This window comes from Canis lupus, chromosome 1 (genome assembly GCF_048164855.1).
Source record: "Canis lupus baileyi chromosome 1, mCanLup2.hap1, whole genome shotgun sequence".
Lineage (NCBI taxonomy): Eukaryota > Metazoa > Chordata > Mammalia > Carnivora > Canidae > Canis > Canis lupus.
In genome coordinates, this window is record NC_132838.1 from 109,617,366 (window position 1) to 109,632,298 (window position 14,933).

Consider the following 14,933-nt stretch of genomic DNA (forward strand, 5'->3'; position numbering starts at 1 on the left):
TCCGCCAGGCGGGCTCAGAGCCACGCGGCGCGCCCGCGAGCTTCCCCCGGACCCGCGGCTCTTACATCCATCCCGGGCTCCCCCGTCGCCGCCTTCCGCGCGCGCCCGGGGGCCTGGATCTCCCCTCCGTCCCGGACTCAAGAGCCCGGCTCTCCTCTTCCCGGAGCTCCGTCTCCCGCCCCCCCGATTCAGCCTCCGTTTCCAGGACCCCGGCACCCCGAGATCCCTCGCCCCCCGGATCTGCGCTACCAGGACCTGGCTTCCTGAGGACCCCTGCCGCTTGCACGCCTTGAGCCCTCAGAGCCGAGGACCCCAGGTCCCAGCCTGATAAACTCCTGCTTTCCCATCCCTAGGGCCGAGGAACCCAGGGGCTCCAGATTCCGGGCGCCGGGCGCAATCTGGAAGGGCTGGGATCTCAGACTCTCCAGGAACCAAGGCGCGTGAACTCCCGGCTCCCGGGAACCCTCCAGAGTTCCAGGCTCCAGGCTGTTACAAAACTCTCGGTTCTAAGGAACGCACGTCCGCGCGCCGGGAAGGAGCCCCGAGCGCGCGCCCCGCTTCCAGGCGCTCAGGAGCCCCGGGGCGCTCATCATGGTGGCCGATCCGCCCCGGGGAGACCCCAAGGGGCTCGCGGCGGCTGAGCCCACCGCGAACGGTGCCCCGACGTTGGCCCCCCTGGAGGACCCTGGCGCGACCCGAGGCGGCCGCTGCGGCTCCCGGGACCGGGTGCGCCGCTGCCTTCGCGCCAACCTGCTGGTGCTGCTGACGGTGGTGGCCGTGGTGGCCGGCGTGGCGCTGGGTATGGGGGTGTCGGGGGCCGGCGGTGCGCTCGCTCTGGGTCCCGCGCGCCTGGCAGCCTTCGCCTTCCCCGGGGAGCTGCTGCTGCGCCTGCTGAAGATGATCATCTTGCCGCTGGTGGTGTGTAGCCTGATCGGGGGCGCCGCCAGCCTGGACTCGAGCGCGCTCGGCCGCCTGGGCGCCTGGGCGCTGCTCTTTTTCCTGGTCACCACGCTGCTGGCGTCTGCGCTCGGCGTGGTCTTGGCGCTGGCCCTACAGCCCGGCGCCGCCTTCGCCGCCATCAACGCCTCGGCCGCCGCCACGGGCGGCGTGGAAGAGGCCCCCGGCAAGGAAGTCCTCGATTCGTTCCTGGATCTCGTGAGGTCAGAGCCCCCTCCCCGCCCGGTGGAGTCGGGGATGGTGGTTGGCGGGAGGAAAGGGGGTGCCTCAGCCACGTGGGGAGGGGACACGTGTTAGGGAGGGCGGGAGGGCATCCCCAGGGCCTGAGAGAGACCGGATCGGATGGTGAGGGATGCTGATGGTGGCCCTTTGTCAGAGTCCAGCGCGTGAGGACAGAGCCCTGGGGAAGGAGCCTTCTAATGTGGGCGCCTGGGGACATGAGTGGGTACCCTAAAGAGGGTGAGAGGCCAAGAAGTCTTATGCTTGGGGAGTTTGGGGGCAGGGAGGGGACATAAGAGGGTCTGCTGTGAGGACAGAGGATGAGTGGGGGAGGGAGGGCGCTTGGAAGGGGATTTGGGGGCTGTTAAGGGCCTCAGGATGGTGGTTCTGGATCCAGGGTGAGAGGGCTTGGTTTCCTTGTGTAAGGAGCCCCTGGGGGACCTGAGGAGATCTGGGTGACCTCCACAGGCCCCATTTCCCAGCCCCAGTGCTCCCCAGGCTACGTGTCACCCTGTCTTAACGAGGTTCTTTTCTCAGCCTCCCATCCCCGCCCAGTTCAGCGGGGCCCTGGCAGCTTCCCTTTTATATGTTCCTGCTAAACCCTACCACCTCCAAGGACTTTCCATTCCATTTCCTCCTGTCTGGGCTTTCCCTCCATCCGCCCCCAACCCCTCTAGGCTGCACAGAAGGGGGCCAGTTAAAAAAGGAGCAGACTCCTTTTCTTCTGATCTTTGCTCTCTGCCCAAGAATGGCACACACCCCCACCCCCCATTTTGAGGAGGGTAGACCCCTGGGTTTACATGGCCTGGCCTTTGGGACCTGCTGATTCAATGCCTCCAGGTTGGTAGGGGACTTCCTGGAAGTGGGGAGAGGAAATGATGAGTCACGGAACTGGGTTCTCCCAGCCGTCTGGGGTATCTGTGCCCGCGGAGATGCTGAGATGAGAGCCCTCGGGGAGGGCTTGGTGTCCAGAAGCTGCAGTGGGTGGGTGCCTGTTGGCTGGGGGAGATTAGCTGGGTTCTGATCCAGCGCTGCCGGGCCTGGGTGGGTACAGGCCTACTGGCCAATGGACACACCCACTGGGAGGCTGTTTATGTGCACAGGCTTCCCCTTGTGCCAAAATAGAAGTAACACGCACACTGGGCCAGCTCCTCGGAGACTTAGCTGGAACATCTCAGAGCCACACAACTTTATAGCCAGTTGACACACAGCTGGACACAGGCACTCAGACACTCAGCCACAGATGGGACCTCTCTCTCTCTCTCTCTCTCTCTCTCTCTCTCACACACACACACACACACACACGCACGCGGTATACTAACATCCCTTTACACAGCCACTCACTGATGCCAATAACTACACCAGTGCAGCGAGAGTTGCCTAAACATTCATGCTCAAGACCACGAACATACCCAACTCTGTCCCACATATCTGAACACGAACCTGCACCCCCAACCGGATACCAATGCTTGAGAAACTGTATACAGGCCCACAACACAGTTGTTCACCACATCACTAGGGAGGGAGGACACCAGAACACGGCGTGGTTAGAACCACGCAGACAGCTGGCTGGGTTCAAATCCCAGCTTGGCTATCTCCTGGCTGGGCAAGTTTCTTTCCCTTTTTGTGCCTTGGTTCTCTTTTCTAGAAAATGGGGAGGAAAGGGTGTTGTTAGGAGGATTAAATGGGTGGATTTAGGGGCGCCTGCCTTGGTGTTGATCTGTCAGGTCTCGATCTCAGGGTTGTGAGTTCAAGCCCTGCTCTGGGCTCCAAGCTGGGCGTGGAGCCTATTTAAAAAATACAAAATAAAAATAAGTGAGTGGATTTATGTCACGTACCACAGGGGAGACTACACACCCATTTGCTGTAACTTTCATCCCACTCAGACACAAGAGGCTGTTGAGACACAAGAGGCTGTTGTTCAGCTCCCTGACCGGCTCAGTGGGGTTTAATGTGTGCTGCTGCACAGATACACATTCATGACACACACAGCCATCCCTTGTCTCTCTCTCTACCTCTTTCGGAGGCACCCAGACCTTCCCCAAACCCTCTGACCCACTCAGACCGGCCCCAAGGCCCCCAGGGCCAAAGGGTTTCTCAGCCCTGCAGGAGGAAGTGGCTGATGCAAGATGCTCTGGGTATTAAGTTTGCTCCCTGGGGTGGAGCTGAGGCCCCGGTGACTGCCCCAGCCTGCCTTGGGAGGCCAGCATTCCTCACCTTCAATCCACAATCCCTTGGGCCTAGCATGCCAGCCTCTCTACCTCCTGGAAAAGTGTGCAGGTCAGGGCTTAGGTCTACCTGAACACACCTGGCCTGAGGTATAGGTGGGGACCACATTTGGGTGCCAATGGGGCCTCCCAAGTTTGCTTCCATCCCAAGAGGCCAATTCAGTCCCTCACACACACACCCCAACTCCCCCCTGTGGTTTTTAATAACATGCCCCCCTCCCTGTCTGTCTCTACAGAAATATCTTCCCCTCCAACCTGGTGTCCGCAGCCTTCCGCTCAGTGAGTCCTTGGGGGTATGTCCCGAGGGGTGGGGGCGGGCAGGGAGGGACACAGCCCCTGGCAGCCCCTAGGCACCTGCTTTTGGGTGGTGCCTGGAAAAGCAGATGTGCCCCTGCATTTATGAATGGGATTATAGGGTTCTAGGGTAGCCTCTGAAACCATCCATGCCCCTAATTGAGAAAGGAGACTATGGTTTCTGAGCCCCATCCGGGTTCTAATTCAGGCTTTGTGATCCTGGGCAAGTGCCTTTTCCTCTCTGAGCCTCAGTTTCCGCCTCTGGAAAACAGGCATATGGTATGAACATCCTACCTCAGCAGGGTTGCAGGCAGGATGCAAGGTGATTGGTTGTATTTGGGGGGTGCTTAGGGCCGGCTTTGAGCACTGTTAGTGCCAGGATGGAGTGGGGGAGCCTTGGTGGCAATTGATACTGACTCTTGTCCACCCCCACCTACAGTACAGTACCACCTACGAACACAGATGGATCAACGGAACCATGGTGAAGGTGAGAGCAGGGGAACGGGGGTGGGGCCCCATCCATTGGCCCATTTGGGGTTTTTCCATTCTGTTCCCACCCCAGCCTGGGTTTGCTCCCTGGGGCTTCTGACACTTGGTGGTACCTATTTTATACTCTCAGTAGCCACCGCCTGGTTTCTGGTTTCTCTGTTTTGCCCCCTGCTCCCTGGTCCAGGCTTTTCTTCTGCTCCCACCCCACCTGCCCCTGCCCCCTGTCCAGTTACCTTCCCCCCGCAGCTCCCTCTCACCCACCTACCCTCAACCTGGCACAATGTATTCTTTCCAAAGCACAAACCTGACCCTGTCTCGCCCCCTACCCAGGGCCCCTTTATGCTCCCCACAGCCCTCAGAAGAAGGCCCAGGCTCCTTGCTCCAATCCGTGAGGCCTTGCGATGTCAGGCTTCTGCCCAGCTGCCCACCCAGCCTCGTGTTTTAGCTCTGGCTGGCCTATCCCAGCCACAGTGGATTTCTCTCTGTCCCTTGAGTGCCCAAGGCTCTCCCATTTCCAGACTGATGCACATTGTTTCCCTTCTCCTGAACCTTCTGCCACCTGTCTTTACCTGGTCAGTCCTCTTGTTCTCTAGATCTCTCGGCCTCTTCCTCCGCAAAGCCCTCCCCGACTCCTTCCTCCTGGCCCCTTCCCCGAAGCTGGCATTCGCCCTCAGTTCCCACACTCCCCTGGGTTTCCCCATTCTCCAGTCACTCTGGCTGGCCTCTGGTGACAGGTCTATTTCTCCTGGACCCAGACTGAGAGCCTTTGGAGGAAGAGACAAATGAGCTCCAGGAGCTGTCTTGTCTGCGTAGGGTCCCAGCAAGGCCCCAGACAGACCCTTAGAGACTGTGCGAGTTGACTGAGCATCCTCCCTTCCTTCTCACTCTGTTCCTTGCCCAAAGGTGCCCATTGGGGAGGAGGTGGAGAGTATGAACATTCTGGGCCTGGTGGTATTTGCCATTGTCCTTGGTGTGGCCCTGCGGAAGCTGGGGCCTGAGGGAGAGCTGCTCATCCGCTTCTTCAACTCCTTTAATGATGCCACCATGGTGCTGGTCTCCTGGATCATGTGGTAGGTGGTGGGAGGGGTGCGGGGGAGCAGTAGGATGTGGGATAGGACAACCCTCCATCTGTTCCTCAGAGCCACACGGCCTAGATTCACACCAAGCGTTGCCCATTGCCAGCTGTGTGACTTTGAGCAAGTGACCTACCCTATCTGTGCCTCAGTTTCTTCATTAGAAGATGAGGCTAGGACAGTGCTGTATTACAGGGGAACAGAGACCAATTGAGCACCTTCTCAATCCTCTTTTTTTTTTTAAGATTTTATTTATTTATTAATGAGAGACAGAAAGAGAGAGAGAGAGAGAGAGAGAGAGACCCAGGCAGAGGGAGAAGCAGGCTCCATGCAGGAGCCCGACATGGGACTTGATCCTGGGACTCCAGGATCATGCCCTGAGCTGAAGGCAGATGCTCAACTGCTGAGCCACCCAGGGATCCCCTCTCAGTCCTCTTAGAAGGTAACAAGAAGCCAGCTGAGCTTTGGCCACAGCTTAACAAATGCATCTCCATTGAAGAAAAAAAATTTTTTATTATTATTTTTTTTTCCATTGAAGAAATTTGCATGTGATCAAACATCTGAGTTATCATGAAGATGACATGAGTAATAGGAGGTCTAGGTAAAGCACTTGTAAAGAAAGTGTTTTAAATGCTTAGCACCTCCTGAGCATTTACTTAATGTTAGCTGATTATCATTAAGAGTTTTGTTAAACCTCAGATAACGGGGACATACACACACACACACAGACCTCTGGCTTCCACCCTGCTCTTTCCCAGCCTCCTCTTCACATCATCCCATGCTGATTCTCAGGACCTACCATAGTTCTAGAAGGTGGGAAGTCAGAGAGATGCCAGCTTTGCTGCGTTTTTGACCAATCCTATCCCCCCTCCCCATCCCAGTTCTGGTGTCACTGACATCTAAGAAACTTCTGTGCAGAATTGAGTGCACTCTGCCAGAGAGTCAGGGTAGTGGTTAAGAGCAGGCCCCTTGCCTCTTCCCACTTGTGTGCCCTAGAACAAGTTACTTATCTCAGTCTGCCTTGGTTTCCCTACCTGGAAAATGGGACTGATAGTACCAGCCACAAATGAGTGTAAAGTTCTTGGGACACCACCTGACCTATAGCATGCCTATAATAAATAGTATCAGCTAATATTTATCAAGTATGTCACTTGTATAACTTCTAGGCACAACCCACTGGCCAGAGCTTGGGCATTTGGCCAAAACTAGCTGCACAGGTGGCTGGGAAATGGGCCCTTTCTTCTGTTACCCAAAGAGATGAAGGGATTTGGGAGACAGCCATCATGATCAAACCGAGAGGCAGTCTGGGGAGGCCCCCTAGCTGGGAGACATGAGCACCCCTGGGAGCTTTACTCCAGGAAAGGGTGATAATAATTCCAGCAGAAGTTTATAAATCACTTATTGTGTACAAAGAGCTTTCAAGTCACTTTACCTGGCACTTCATTTCCTCCAACATTCCTATGAAGCCAGTAGCCTTAAAGTCCCTGTTTTACAGACCTATTAGATTTTAATTCAACTATAGCTACAGAGGAGCTTTTGTGGGACTGTGGTAAAGATTCATTCATGTTCAAGGGCTCACTCGGCCCATCATAAATGCTTCATATCTGTGGGCTGTTATTAAGACATGAGCCACAGACTTCATTTCTCATGATGTGGTGAGAGATTGTATTGGTTTAAATCATCCTAGCTGCTTTAACAAACAAACCCGGGAAATGTAAATGACTCACTCATGGAGGTCAGGTTATTTTGTTTTGTTTTTTTTAAGATTTTATTTATTTATTCATGAGAGGCAGAGACATAGGCAAAGGGAAAAGCAGGCTCTCTGCGGGGAACCTGATGCGGGACTCGATCCCAGGATCATGACCTGAGCTGAAGGCAGACACTCAATCACTGAGCCACCTAGGTGCCCCTGGAGGTCAGGTGTTAAGTCCAAATCTGACAAATGGCGATAGAAGCCTCCAGGCTTCTTTTATCCCTGCTGTACTATTTTCAAGGGGAAAGAGCTGAGACGGTGGCAGGGAATGTGCCAGAGCTTCAGCACACACTGGTCTGGGTGTTTCCTGCCCTCGAGGGAGGCTGTGATCAGGCTGTGTACTGAGCACAAAGCCTGGTCCTCCCGGATGGCACATGGTCAGAGGCTGTAATCTGTCTCCTGCAATTAGGTATGCCCCTGTGGGCATCTTGTTCCTGGTGGCTGGCAAGATTGTGGAGATGGAGGATGTGGGGATGCTCTTCGCTAGTCTCGGCAAATACATCCTGTGCTGCCTGCTGGGCCATGCCATCCATGGGCTCCTCGTGCTGCCCCTCATCTACTTCCTCTTCACCCGCAAAAACCCCTACCGCTTTCTGTGGGGCATCATGACAGCGCTGGCCACTGCCTTCGGCACCTCTTCTAGGTATGGCCTTGGGGCAGACTAGTCCAGGATTTTTAAACCAAGGGGCCTGAAGTGGGCATCAGATATCTGTAGACCCTTGAAATGTTGTGTTTGGGGACACTGGATCTGGATACAGAGGCCATACTTTTGTGAGTTTCTGATAAGGTCCAGCAACATCCCCCCACCTCTCCCATTAGAAAACCACTGGGTTAGAGATTTCTTCTTCCCTTCCTGAGAATTTCTCCTCCCCGACAAGGCCTGGCCTTGGGGGAGCGGGGGGTAGTGGTCTAGCGCTCCCTGGACCCAACCTCTGGGAGCCCTTTCCACCCTCTTCTAGGTATTTTGTCCACCTGTGTCCTCAGAACCCGGCCCTCCCGCACAGCAGCATCCCATAGAAGCCTGTTACTGGTGGAGGTCCATTATTGGTAGAGCAGGGAGGGGGTGTGGGTCAGTGAGCTCCTAGGCATTGTAGAAATTAGGTTGGGATTTTTGTGTGTATTTTGAAGGACAGCAGTCTGTACTCTCCCAAGGGGCCCAAGACTCATAAATTATGGAATGCAGGCATTCTGCAGGACCCTGGGTGCCCCTGGCTCTGGGAGGAGAAGGGCATGGAGAGCTGGGGAGAGCTGTGGGTGGAGCCAGTGGGTGTGGTTGGGCGGGGCTTCGGCACGGGGCGGGGTTTGTGATAGTGGGCGGGGCCTGGGCATGCATTGATTGGCCTGTGGGTGTGGGCTGGGCGGGGCTTCATGGGGGTGGGGCTGCGCTGACACCACACCCCCCTCCCGCCCCAGCTCTGCCACGCTGCCTCTGATGATGAAGTGCGTGGAGGAGAGGAATGGTGTCGCCAAGCACATCAGCCGCTTCATCCTACCCATCGGTGCCACCGTCAACATGGATGGTGCGGCGCTCTTCCAGTGTGTGGCCGCAGTGTTCATTGCACAGCTCAACCAGCGATCCCTGGACTTTGTGAAGATCATCACCATCCTGTGAGTGTGGGTGCGGCGGCCACAGGGACCCCCGGCCCGTCTGACCCCCTCTCCTGAGAGTGCACGCCGGGCTCCCGTGACAGCTTCTCCCGCTAGCTACCAAGGCTTCTGACCCTGACCTCCCCTCGCTTCCCCCAGGGTCACCGCCACGGCGTCCAGTGTGGGTGCCGCCGGCATTCCCGCTGGAGGGGTCCTCACTCTGGCCATCATCCTGGAGGCAGTCAGTCTGCCCGTTCAGGACATCTCCTTGATCCTGGCTGTGGATTGGCTAGTGTAAGTGTGGGTCTGGGGCTTTGGGAGCCTAATGGTATCCCTGGGAAAAGGGGATTGAGCAAGAGGGTCATTGAGAGGGAGTCAGAAGAGGAGAGGAAGAAGGGGTGATATCTTGATCCTTCTAGTCAGAGGGAAGGAAGGGATCTTGGGGGGGTCTCTCTCTTTTTTTTTTTTTTTTAATCTAAGAAAAATCCCAGAGAGAGTGTGCCCTAGAGGTGAAGAGTAGACTCTTAGGAGGAGGCCAGGCTGCTTGTGTTCAAATCCCAGGGCCACCTCTGCTAGCCCGTATGACCCTGCTTGAGTACTTCATCTCTCTTATCTCAGTTTCTCCATCTGTAAAGGGGAGGGACTAGCCTCTCCTTGAGGATCAGATGACATAAACATGTAACTCCATTATAAGAGCCCCTGGTAAGCAGTTAATGCTGTCATTGTTGGCAATCACCGTTGTGCTATTAAGAGCATTAACGATTGGAAAAGTTTGGTCTCACAAGTTTAAAACAAGAGTTACTGTTTCTCAGCCACATCACTCCTAGGTATAATGCCAAGAGAGTTGAAAACATATTCACAAAAACTTGTACATGAACATTCTTAGTGGTGTTATTCGTGATAGCAAAAAGGTAGAAACAACCCAATGTCCATCAACTGATGAATGGATACATAAAATATCATATATCCAGAACAATGGAATATTATTCAGCCATAAAGTGAAATGAAGCACAGACACATATATAGACGCTACCACATGGTGAGCCCTTGAAAACCTCATGCTAAGTGAAAGAATGTGGACACAAAAGACCACATATCATATGAATCCATTTTTATGTGATGCCCAGAATAGGCAAATCGACAGACAGTAGATTAGCAGTTGCCAGGGGCTGGAGAGGAGGGAATGGGAGATAACTGCTTGGTGGGTGTGGGAGTGTTTTTAGAGTGATGAAAACATCCTGGAATTAAATAGCAGTGATGGTCGTACAACTCTGAATATACTAAAAACCACTGGGGTGGAGGGGAGTGGAGGGGGAGGAGAAGAGGGAGAGGGCGAGAGAATTGTAAGCGGGCTCCACGCCCAGCACAGAGCCCAAGGCAGGCTCGATCTAACAACCCTGAGATCATGACCTGAGCCGAAATCAAGAGTTGGACGCTCAACTGACTGAGCCACCCAGGTGCCTCTGGATTGTATACTTTTAAAGGGTGAATTTTATGGTATGTGCCCTATAGCTCAATTTTCTCAAATGGCACACACAAAGTATAAGGAGAAAGCAAAAAGAGATCTTGTATTATAAAGAGAAAGGCCCGAGTGAGAAAGTATTTCGAGGGGAAGAGGAGAAGTGGGATAGGTCTTCTGAGTCCCCAAGAAAAGGGTGGAGTGACTTTTTGATGTTCCAGGAGAAGCAAATTTTCTGTCTTATTGGAAGAATTGTTTGGGTTCCTGGGAGGTTGGAGCAGAAAATCTTTGGGGTTCTGAGAAAGAGAGAGTATAATGGGATACTTTGGGATTCCATGGGAAAGAAGAGAGGTAGGAGGCTCATTGGATTCTGGGTGAAAAGATCTTTGAGGTGTTGTTTTTATTTTTTTAAGATTTTATTTATTTATTTTTATTCATGAGACAGAGGCAGAGACATAGGCAGATGGAGAAGCAGGCTCCCTCTGGGAAGCCTGATGCAGGTCTCGATCCCAGGACCCTGGGATCATGACCTGAGCCAAAGGCAGACGCTCAACCACTGAGCCACCAGACATCCCCATCTTTGAGATTCTAAGAAGAAGGGTTATCTGGCATCCTGGAAGGATGGAGGGATAAGCTGAGTCTAGGAGTAGAACAACGTCCCATGAAGGAAGATGCAATGGGGACTCCTAGTTTTGTGGGGGGAGAAGTGGGGGATTGGACACTACCTTCTCCCCTCCCACTCACTTCCCTGTCACTCCTGCCCCTTCAGAGACCGGTCCTGTACTGTCCTCAACGTGGAAGGTGATGCCTTTGGTGCAGGACTCCTCCAAAACTATGTGGATCGCACAGAATTGCGGAGCTCGGTGCCAGAGCTGATCCAAGTGAAGAGTGAGACACCCCTGTCTCCACTGCCTGTCCCCACTGAAGAGGGGAACCCCCTCCTCAAACAGTGTCCAAGACCTGCTGGGGATGCGGACCCCTGCGAGAAGGAATCAGTTATGTAAACCCCACAGGGACTTTCCCTACCCTGATTGGGGCACTCTGGATATTGCGATCACAAACTGGGGCTCTGGAGGCCCTGCTGCACACTCAGGACATCCAGAGGCTCCAGCCTCTCCCCCTGCCCCCTCCACCAACATCAGATCTGGGAGGCCTCAGTGCTGGGGTATATGTGTATGTGTGTGTCTCTCACCGAATCTTCCCCAGTTCTCAATTCCCATTCCCACCCAAGGCTAGGAAACAAAGATGGAGAAATAGTGTAGTAATGTCCTTCTGGACATTATTACAGGGCACAGGGCACAGGTCACCACGTGGATTTCTGCCCTCTTTGAGGGAAAGGATATTCCAATGGGTAGCTGGCTCCTTTGCTGGTCATTTTTGTGGCTGAGTGTGTGTGTGTGTGTGTGTGTGTGTGTATGTGTGTGTGTGTCTGGTGACTCTACGGTAATCCCACCCTGTCCCCAGGACCTCTGTTCCCTCTACAGTAACAAACACTCCAGGGGACCCTGTTGGGGTGGGGGTGGAGGCGCAAGGACAAAGACTGCTGTCACTCCAAAGGACATTTTTGAGCAATAAAATTGTCAAGTATATCTCATCAGATGTTTTTAAGACAAACAGCATGAGCTACACAGAAAAAACAAACATGATAAATAGGACTGCATTGAGATAAAATGTTCATCCAAAACACCATTGGGAAAAATCCGTGATGAGATAGCCCTGCGCCCATCTGTTGGAGTGGCAAAAAGGAAGTACAAAAGCGTGGCCGGGGAAGCCAAGCAGCGGAACAGAGCCCCATGCACCGCTGATGGGAATACTTAACGGTCCAGACCCTTTGGGAAGTCCCTGGGCAGTTTTTTATCAAGTTACCATAGTTACACTTACTAAACAGCTTCAAGAGTCCCACTTACCAAAGAAAAGAAAACTGCTCACCCAAAGCCCGCTACACAAATGTCTATAGCTGCACTTCCCACAAATTGCCAAAATTTGGAAATGAGTCAATTGATATATCAGGATGGATGATATATCCTTCCTGTGATGGATGGCCATTCAGGGAAAAAAAAAAAAAAAAATCTGATCTTTCAATCTGGATGCATCCCACAGATAATATTTTGAGTGAAAGTTGCTGGAAACTGCTCATGCTGTACAGTTCCATTTATATGATGGTCTGGAATGGGCAAAACTGGTTTATAGTGAGAAATCCAAACAGATGACCTGGGGGGGTGGGGGCTTAGGGAAACTGGGAAGTTTCCCCGGGAAGGAGCACAGGGAAACTTCACGAACCAGCGAATGTTCCATTTATTTTCTTTTATTCATGAGAGACAGAAGCGGAGACACAGGCAGAGGGAGAAGCAGGCTCCTTGCAGGGAGCCCAACGTGGGACTCGAACCTGGGTCTCCGGGATCATGCCCTGGGCAGAAGGCGGCGCTAAACTGCTGAGCCACCCGGGCTGCCCCTCCCCCCTTTTAAACCCAGAATTTGCTGTTTCATAAAAATACGCTGTATGACCTCTTCTAAGTCCTGTTTGAGTCCAGGATGTGGGTGACACCAATTGCGGCTCACCTGCTCTAGATCCTGTCCTGTACATTGCTGAGACATGTTGCACATTACTGATCATTATCTCGCCCTTCCCAGGGCTCTATGTAGACTGCCAGGTGCCTGGAGGCACCACCAATCTGAGTCCACAATTCTAGATGATATCTTGAGTATCTTCAGCATCTTTTTTTTTTTGGTTTGTTTAGTTCCATCTCATGATCATTGCAGCGTGGAGGGGAAATCATTCATATCGGGTTCTGTGTAAAATTGTTGTGTATTGCACACAAACATAACCACTAATGAGTTCATTAAGTGTTGAATAATGAAGTAATTGGCGTTTTCAATGCTTTCTATTATGCCAAAATCCTTGGTGGGTGGTTATAAAAGTGTTGAAGAGTTTTAATGTTATTTAGGGATATTGGTTGGGATTTTTGGAAGGAGCTGGGAATGCATTATTTTCCCCACTTAAAATAGTTGTTTATCCTCAAATTTTCTATTTAATGCTTTTGGGAAATGGATTAGATTTGGATAATGAAGGATGCCTATTTAAGGAGATACACACACGCATCTAATATATTGCATATGCTATTACACAATGTATACATATGAGGAAATCCATAACTCGGCCAAGTTCCACAGAACAGTATTTCTGCTTTTTTTTTCTACTTCATTTTTAAAAGTTGCTGGGTACATATCACTAATTTGCCTAAGATGCTGATCTGGGTGATATTAATAGTCTGGAACCATTTCAAGTCTCATGAGTGTGGACAGGGGCTCCCAGACCCAGTCCCCACTGGGATGCGCACTCCCATGAGGGAGCCACGTCTGTCCTTTTCACCACTGTAAGCCCAGAGCACAGCATGGGGCCCAGCACAGGGTAAGCATTCAATAAATATTTGCAGAATGAATGAACTGAGCTCCAGCCACAGAGCTGCCTGGCTAGAAGAGGTTGTTCCCCTGGTTGAGATCTTGCTTCTGCTACCTGCCGGCTATGTCGCCTTGTATAAGCACTATGGAGTCTCATGACAATGGCTCTGTTATGCCTCACCCAAAGGCCACTGGTGAAGATTACATAAGAGCAGAAGGAGGGGTACCTGGGTGGCTCAGTGGTTGATCATCTGCCTTTGGCTCAGGTTGTGATCCTGGGATCAAGTCTGTATCCAGCTCCCCACAGGGAGCCTGCTTCTCCTTCTGCCTATATCTCTGCCTCTCTCACGTATTGATGAATAAAATCTTAAAAAAAAAAAAAAAAAAAAAGAGGAAAAGCACCTGGATGGCACCCTCTGGGGCCCTCCTCCCACCTTTCTCTCCCTTTCTTCATTGCTCCATCCACCCGTTTTTTGAGCCCTCTCCCCTTCTATCTTTTTCAAAAGAGCCTGGCTTGGGGGTTGTGCTCACACTAGCCCTGCCTTGGGCTTGGACTTGCATTCTAGACTCAGTAACAGGACAGAGGCTGGCAGGCACAGGGTGATGACAGCTTTGTCTCTCCTCAACAATATTTCTAGGCCTGTTCGACTCCCTCCCCCAATCTGCTTTATTTGAGGGGGGGAAGGGGGAGACTGAACTTTATTAAGGTATAATTTGCATATAATAAACTGCATCCTTTAAAGCAGGCAATTGGATAAAATCAACAGATGAATAATTAGTGAAAACCACCACAATTAAGATCCACAATATTCCCAACCATCCCCAAATATCCTGGTGCTCCTTTGCATTCTATCCCTCTCTCCACCCTCAGGCCCAGGCAACCACTGACCTGCTTTTGGTCATTGAGGATTAGTTTGTCGCTCCTAGAATTTCGCATTAGTGGAATCCTCTAGCAGGTAGCTTTTGCGTCCTGCTTCTTTTAGCATCATGCCTTTGAGATTTAGTCATGCTTTTGCACACATCCGTTTATTCCTTTTTTTTTTTTTTAAGATTTATTTATTCATGAGAGACACAGAGAGAGAGAGGCAGAGACATAGGCAGAGGGAGAAGCAGGCCCCATGCAGGGAGCCAGATGTGAGAATCCACCCAGGGACTCCAGGACTCGCGCCCTGAGCTGGAAGGCAGATGCTTAACCGCTGAGCCACTCAGGCGTCCTCCATTAATTCCTTTTTGTTTTTAATCACAAGTGTTCCACTGTCTGGGTGCACCAGTTTGTTTATCCATTCACGTGAAATGGACACTGGGGCATTTCCAGTTTGGGGCTATTGTATATAAAGGAGCATAGGTATGCAGCTCTTTGCTTGTCATCCACATCCAGCAAATATTTGTAGTGCCCAGGGAGGAGACACCAATATTTACTGATTGGTAAAGGGAGTAGTGCATCCAACAGCATTTGAGACAGTAACCCCCTTCCC

General features: G+C 52.3%; 1 protein-coding gene across 3 annotated transcripts; it reads left to right on the plus strand.

The window, feature by feature from the left end:
- SLC1A5 (solute carrier family 1 member 5) lies at positions 1-11,648 on the plus strand. 3 transcript variants are annotated; one of them, XM_072773886.1, is made up of 8 exons: positions 1-1,160; positions 3,641-3,683; positions 4,138-4,185; positions 5,091-5,257; positions 7,423-7,656; positions 8,427-8,621; positions 8,760-8,894; positions 10,829-11,648. In XM_072773886.1, the coding sequence occupies exons 1-8, from the start codon at positions 592-594 to the stop codon at positions 11,061-11,063; spliced, it is 1,626 nt and encodes a 541-aa protein (XP_072629987.1). In that variant the 5' UTR covers positions 1-591; the 3' UTR covers positions 11,064-11,648. The 3 variants fall into 3 exon arrangements, with proteins under 3 accessions (XP_072629987.1, XP_072629990.1, XP_072629988.1); XM_072773889.1 differs by having other exon boundaries at positions 927-1,160; positions 3,641-3,697; XM_072773887.1 differs by lacking the exon at positions 1-1,160 and adding an exon at positions 1,302-1,416.
- Positions 11,649-14,933: the final 3,285 nt, after the last annotated feature.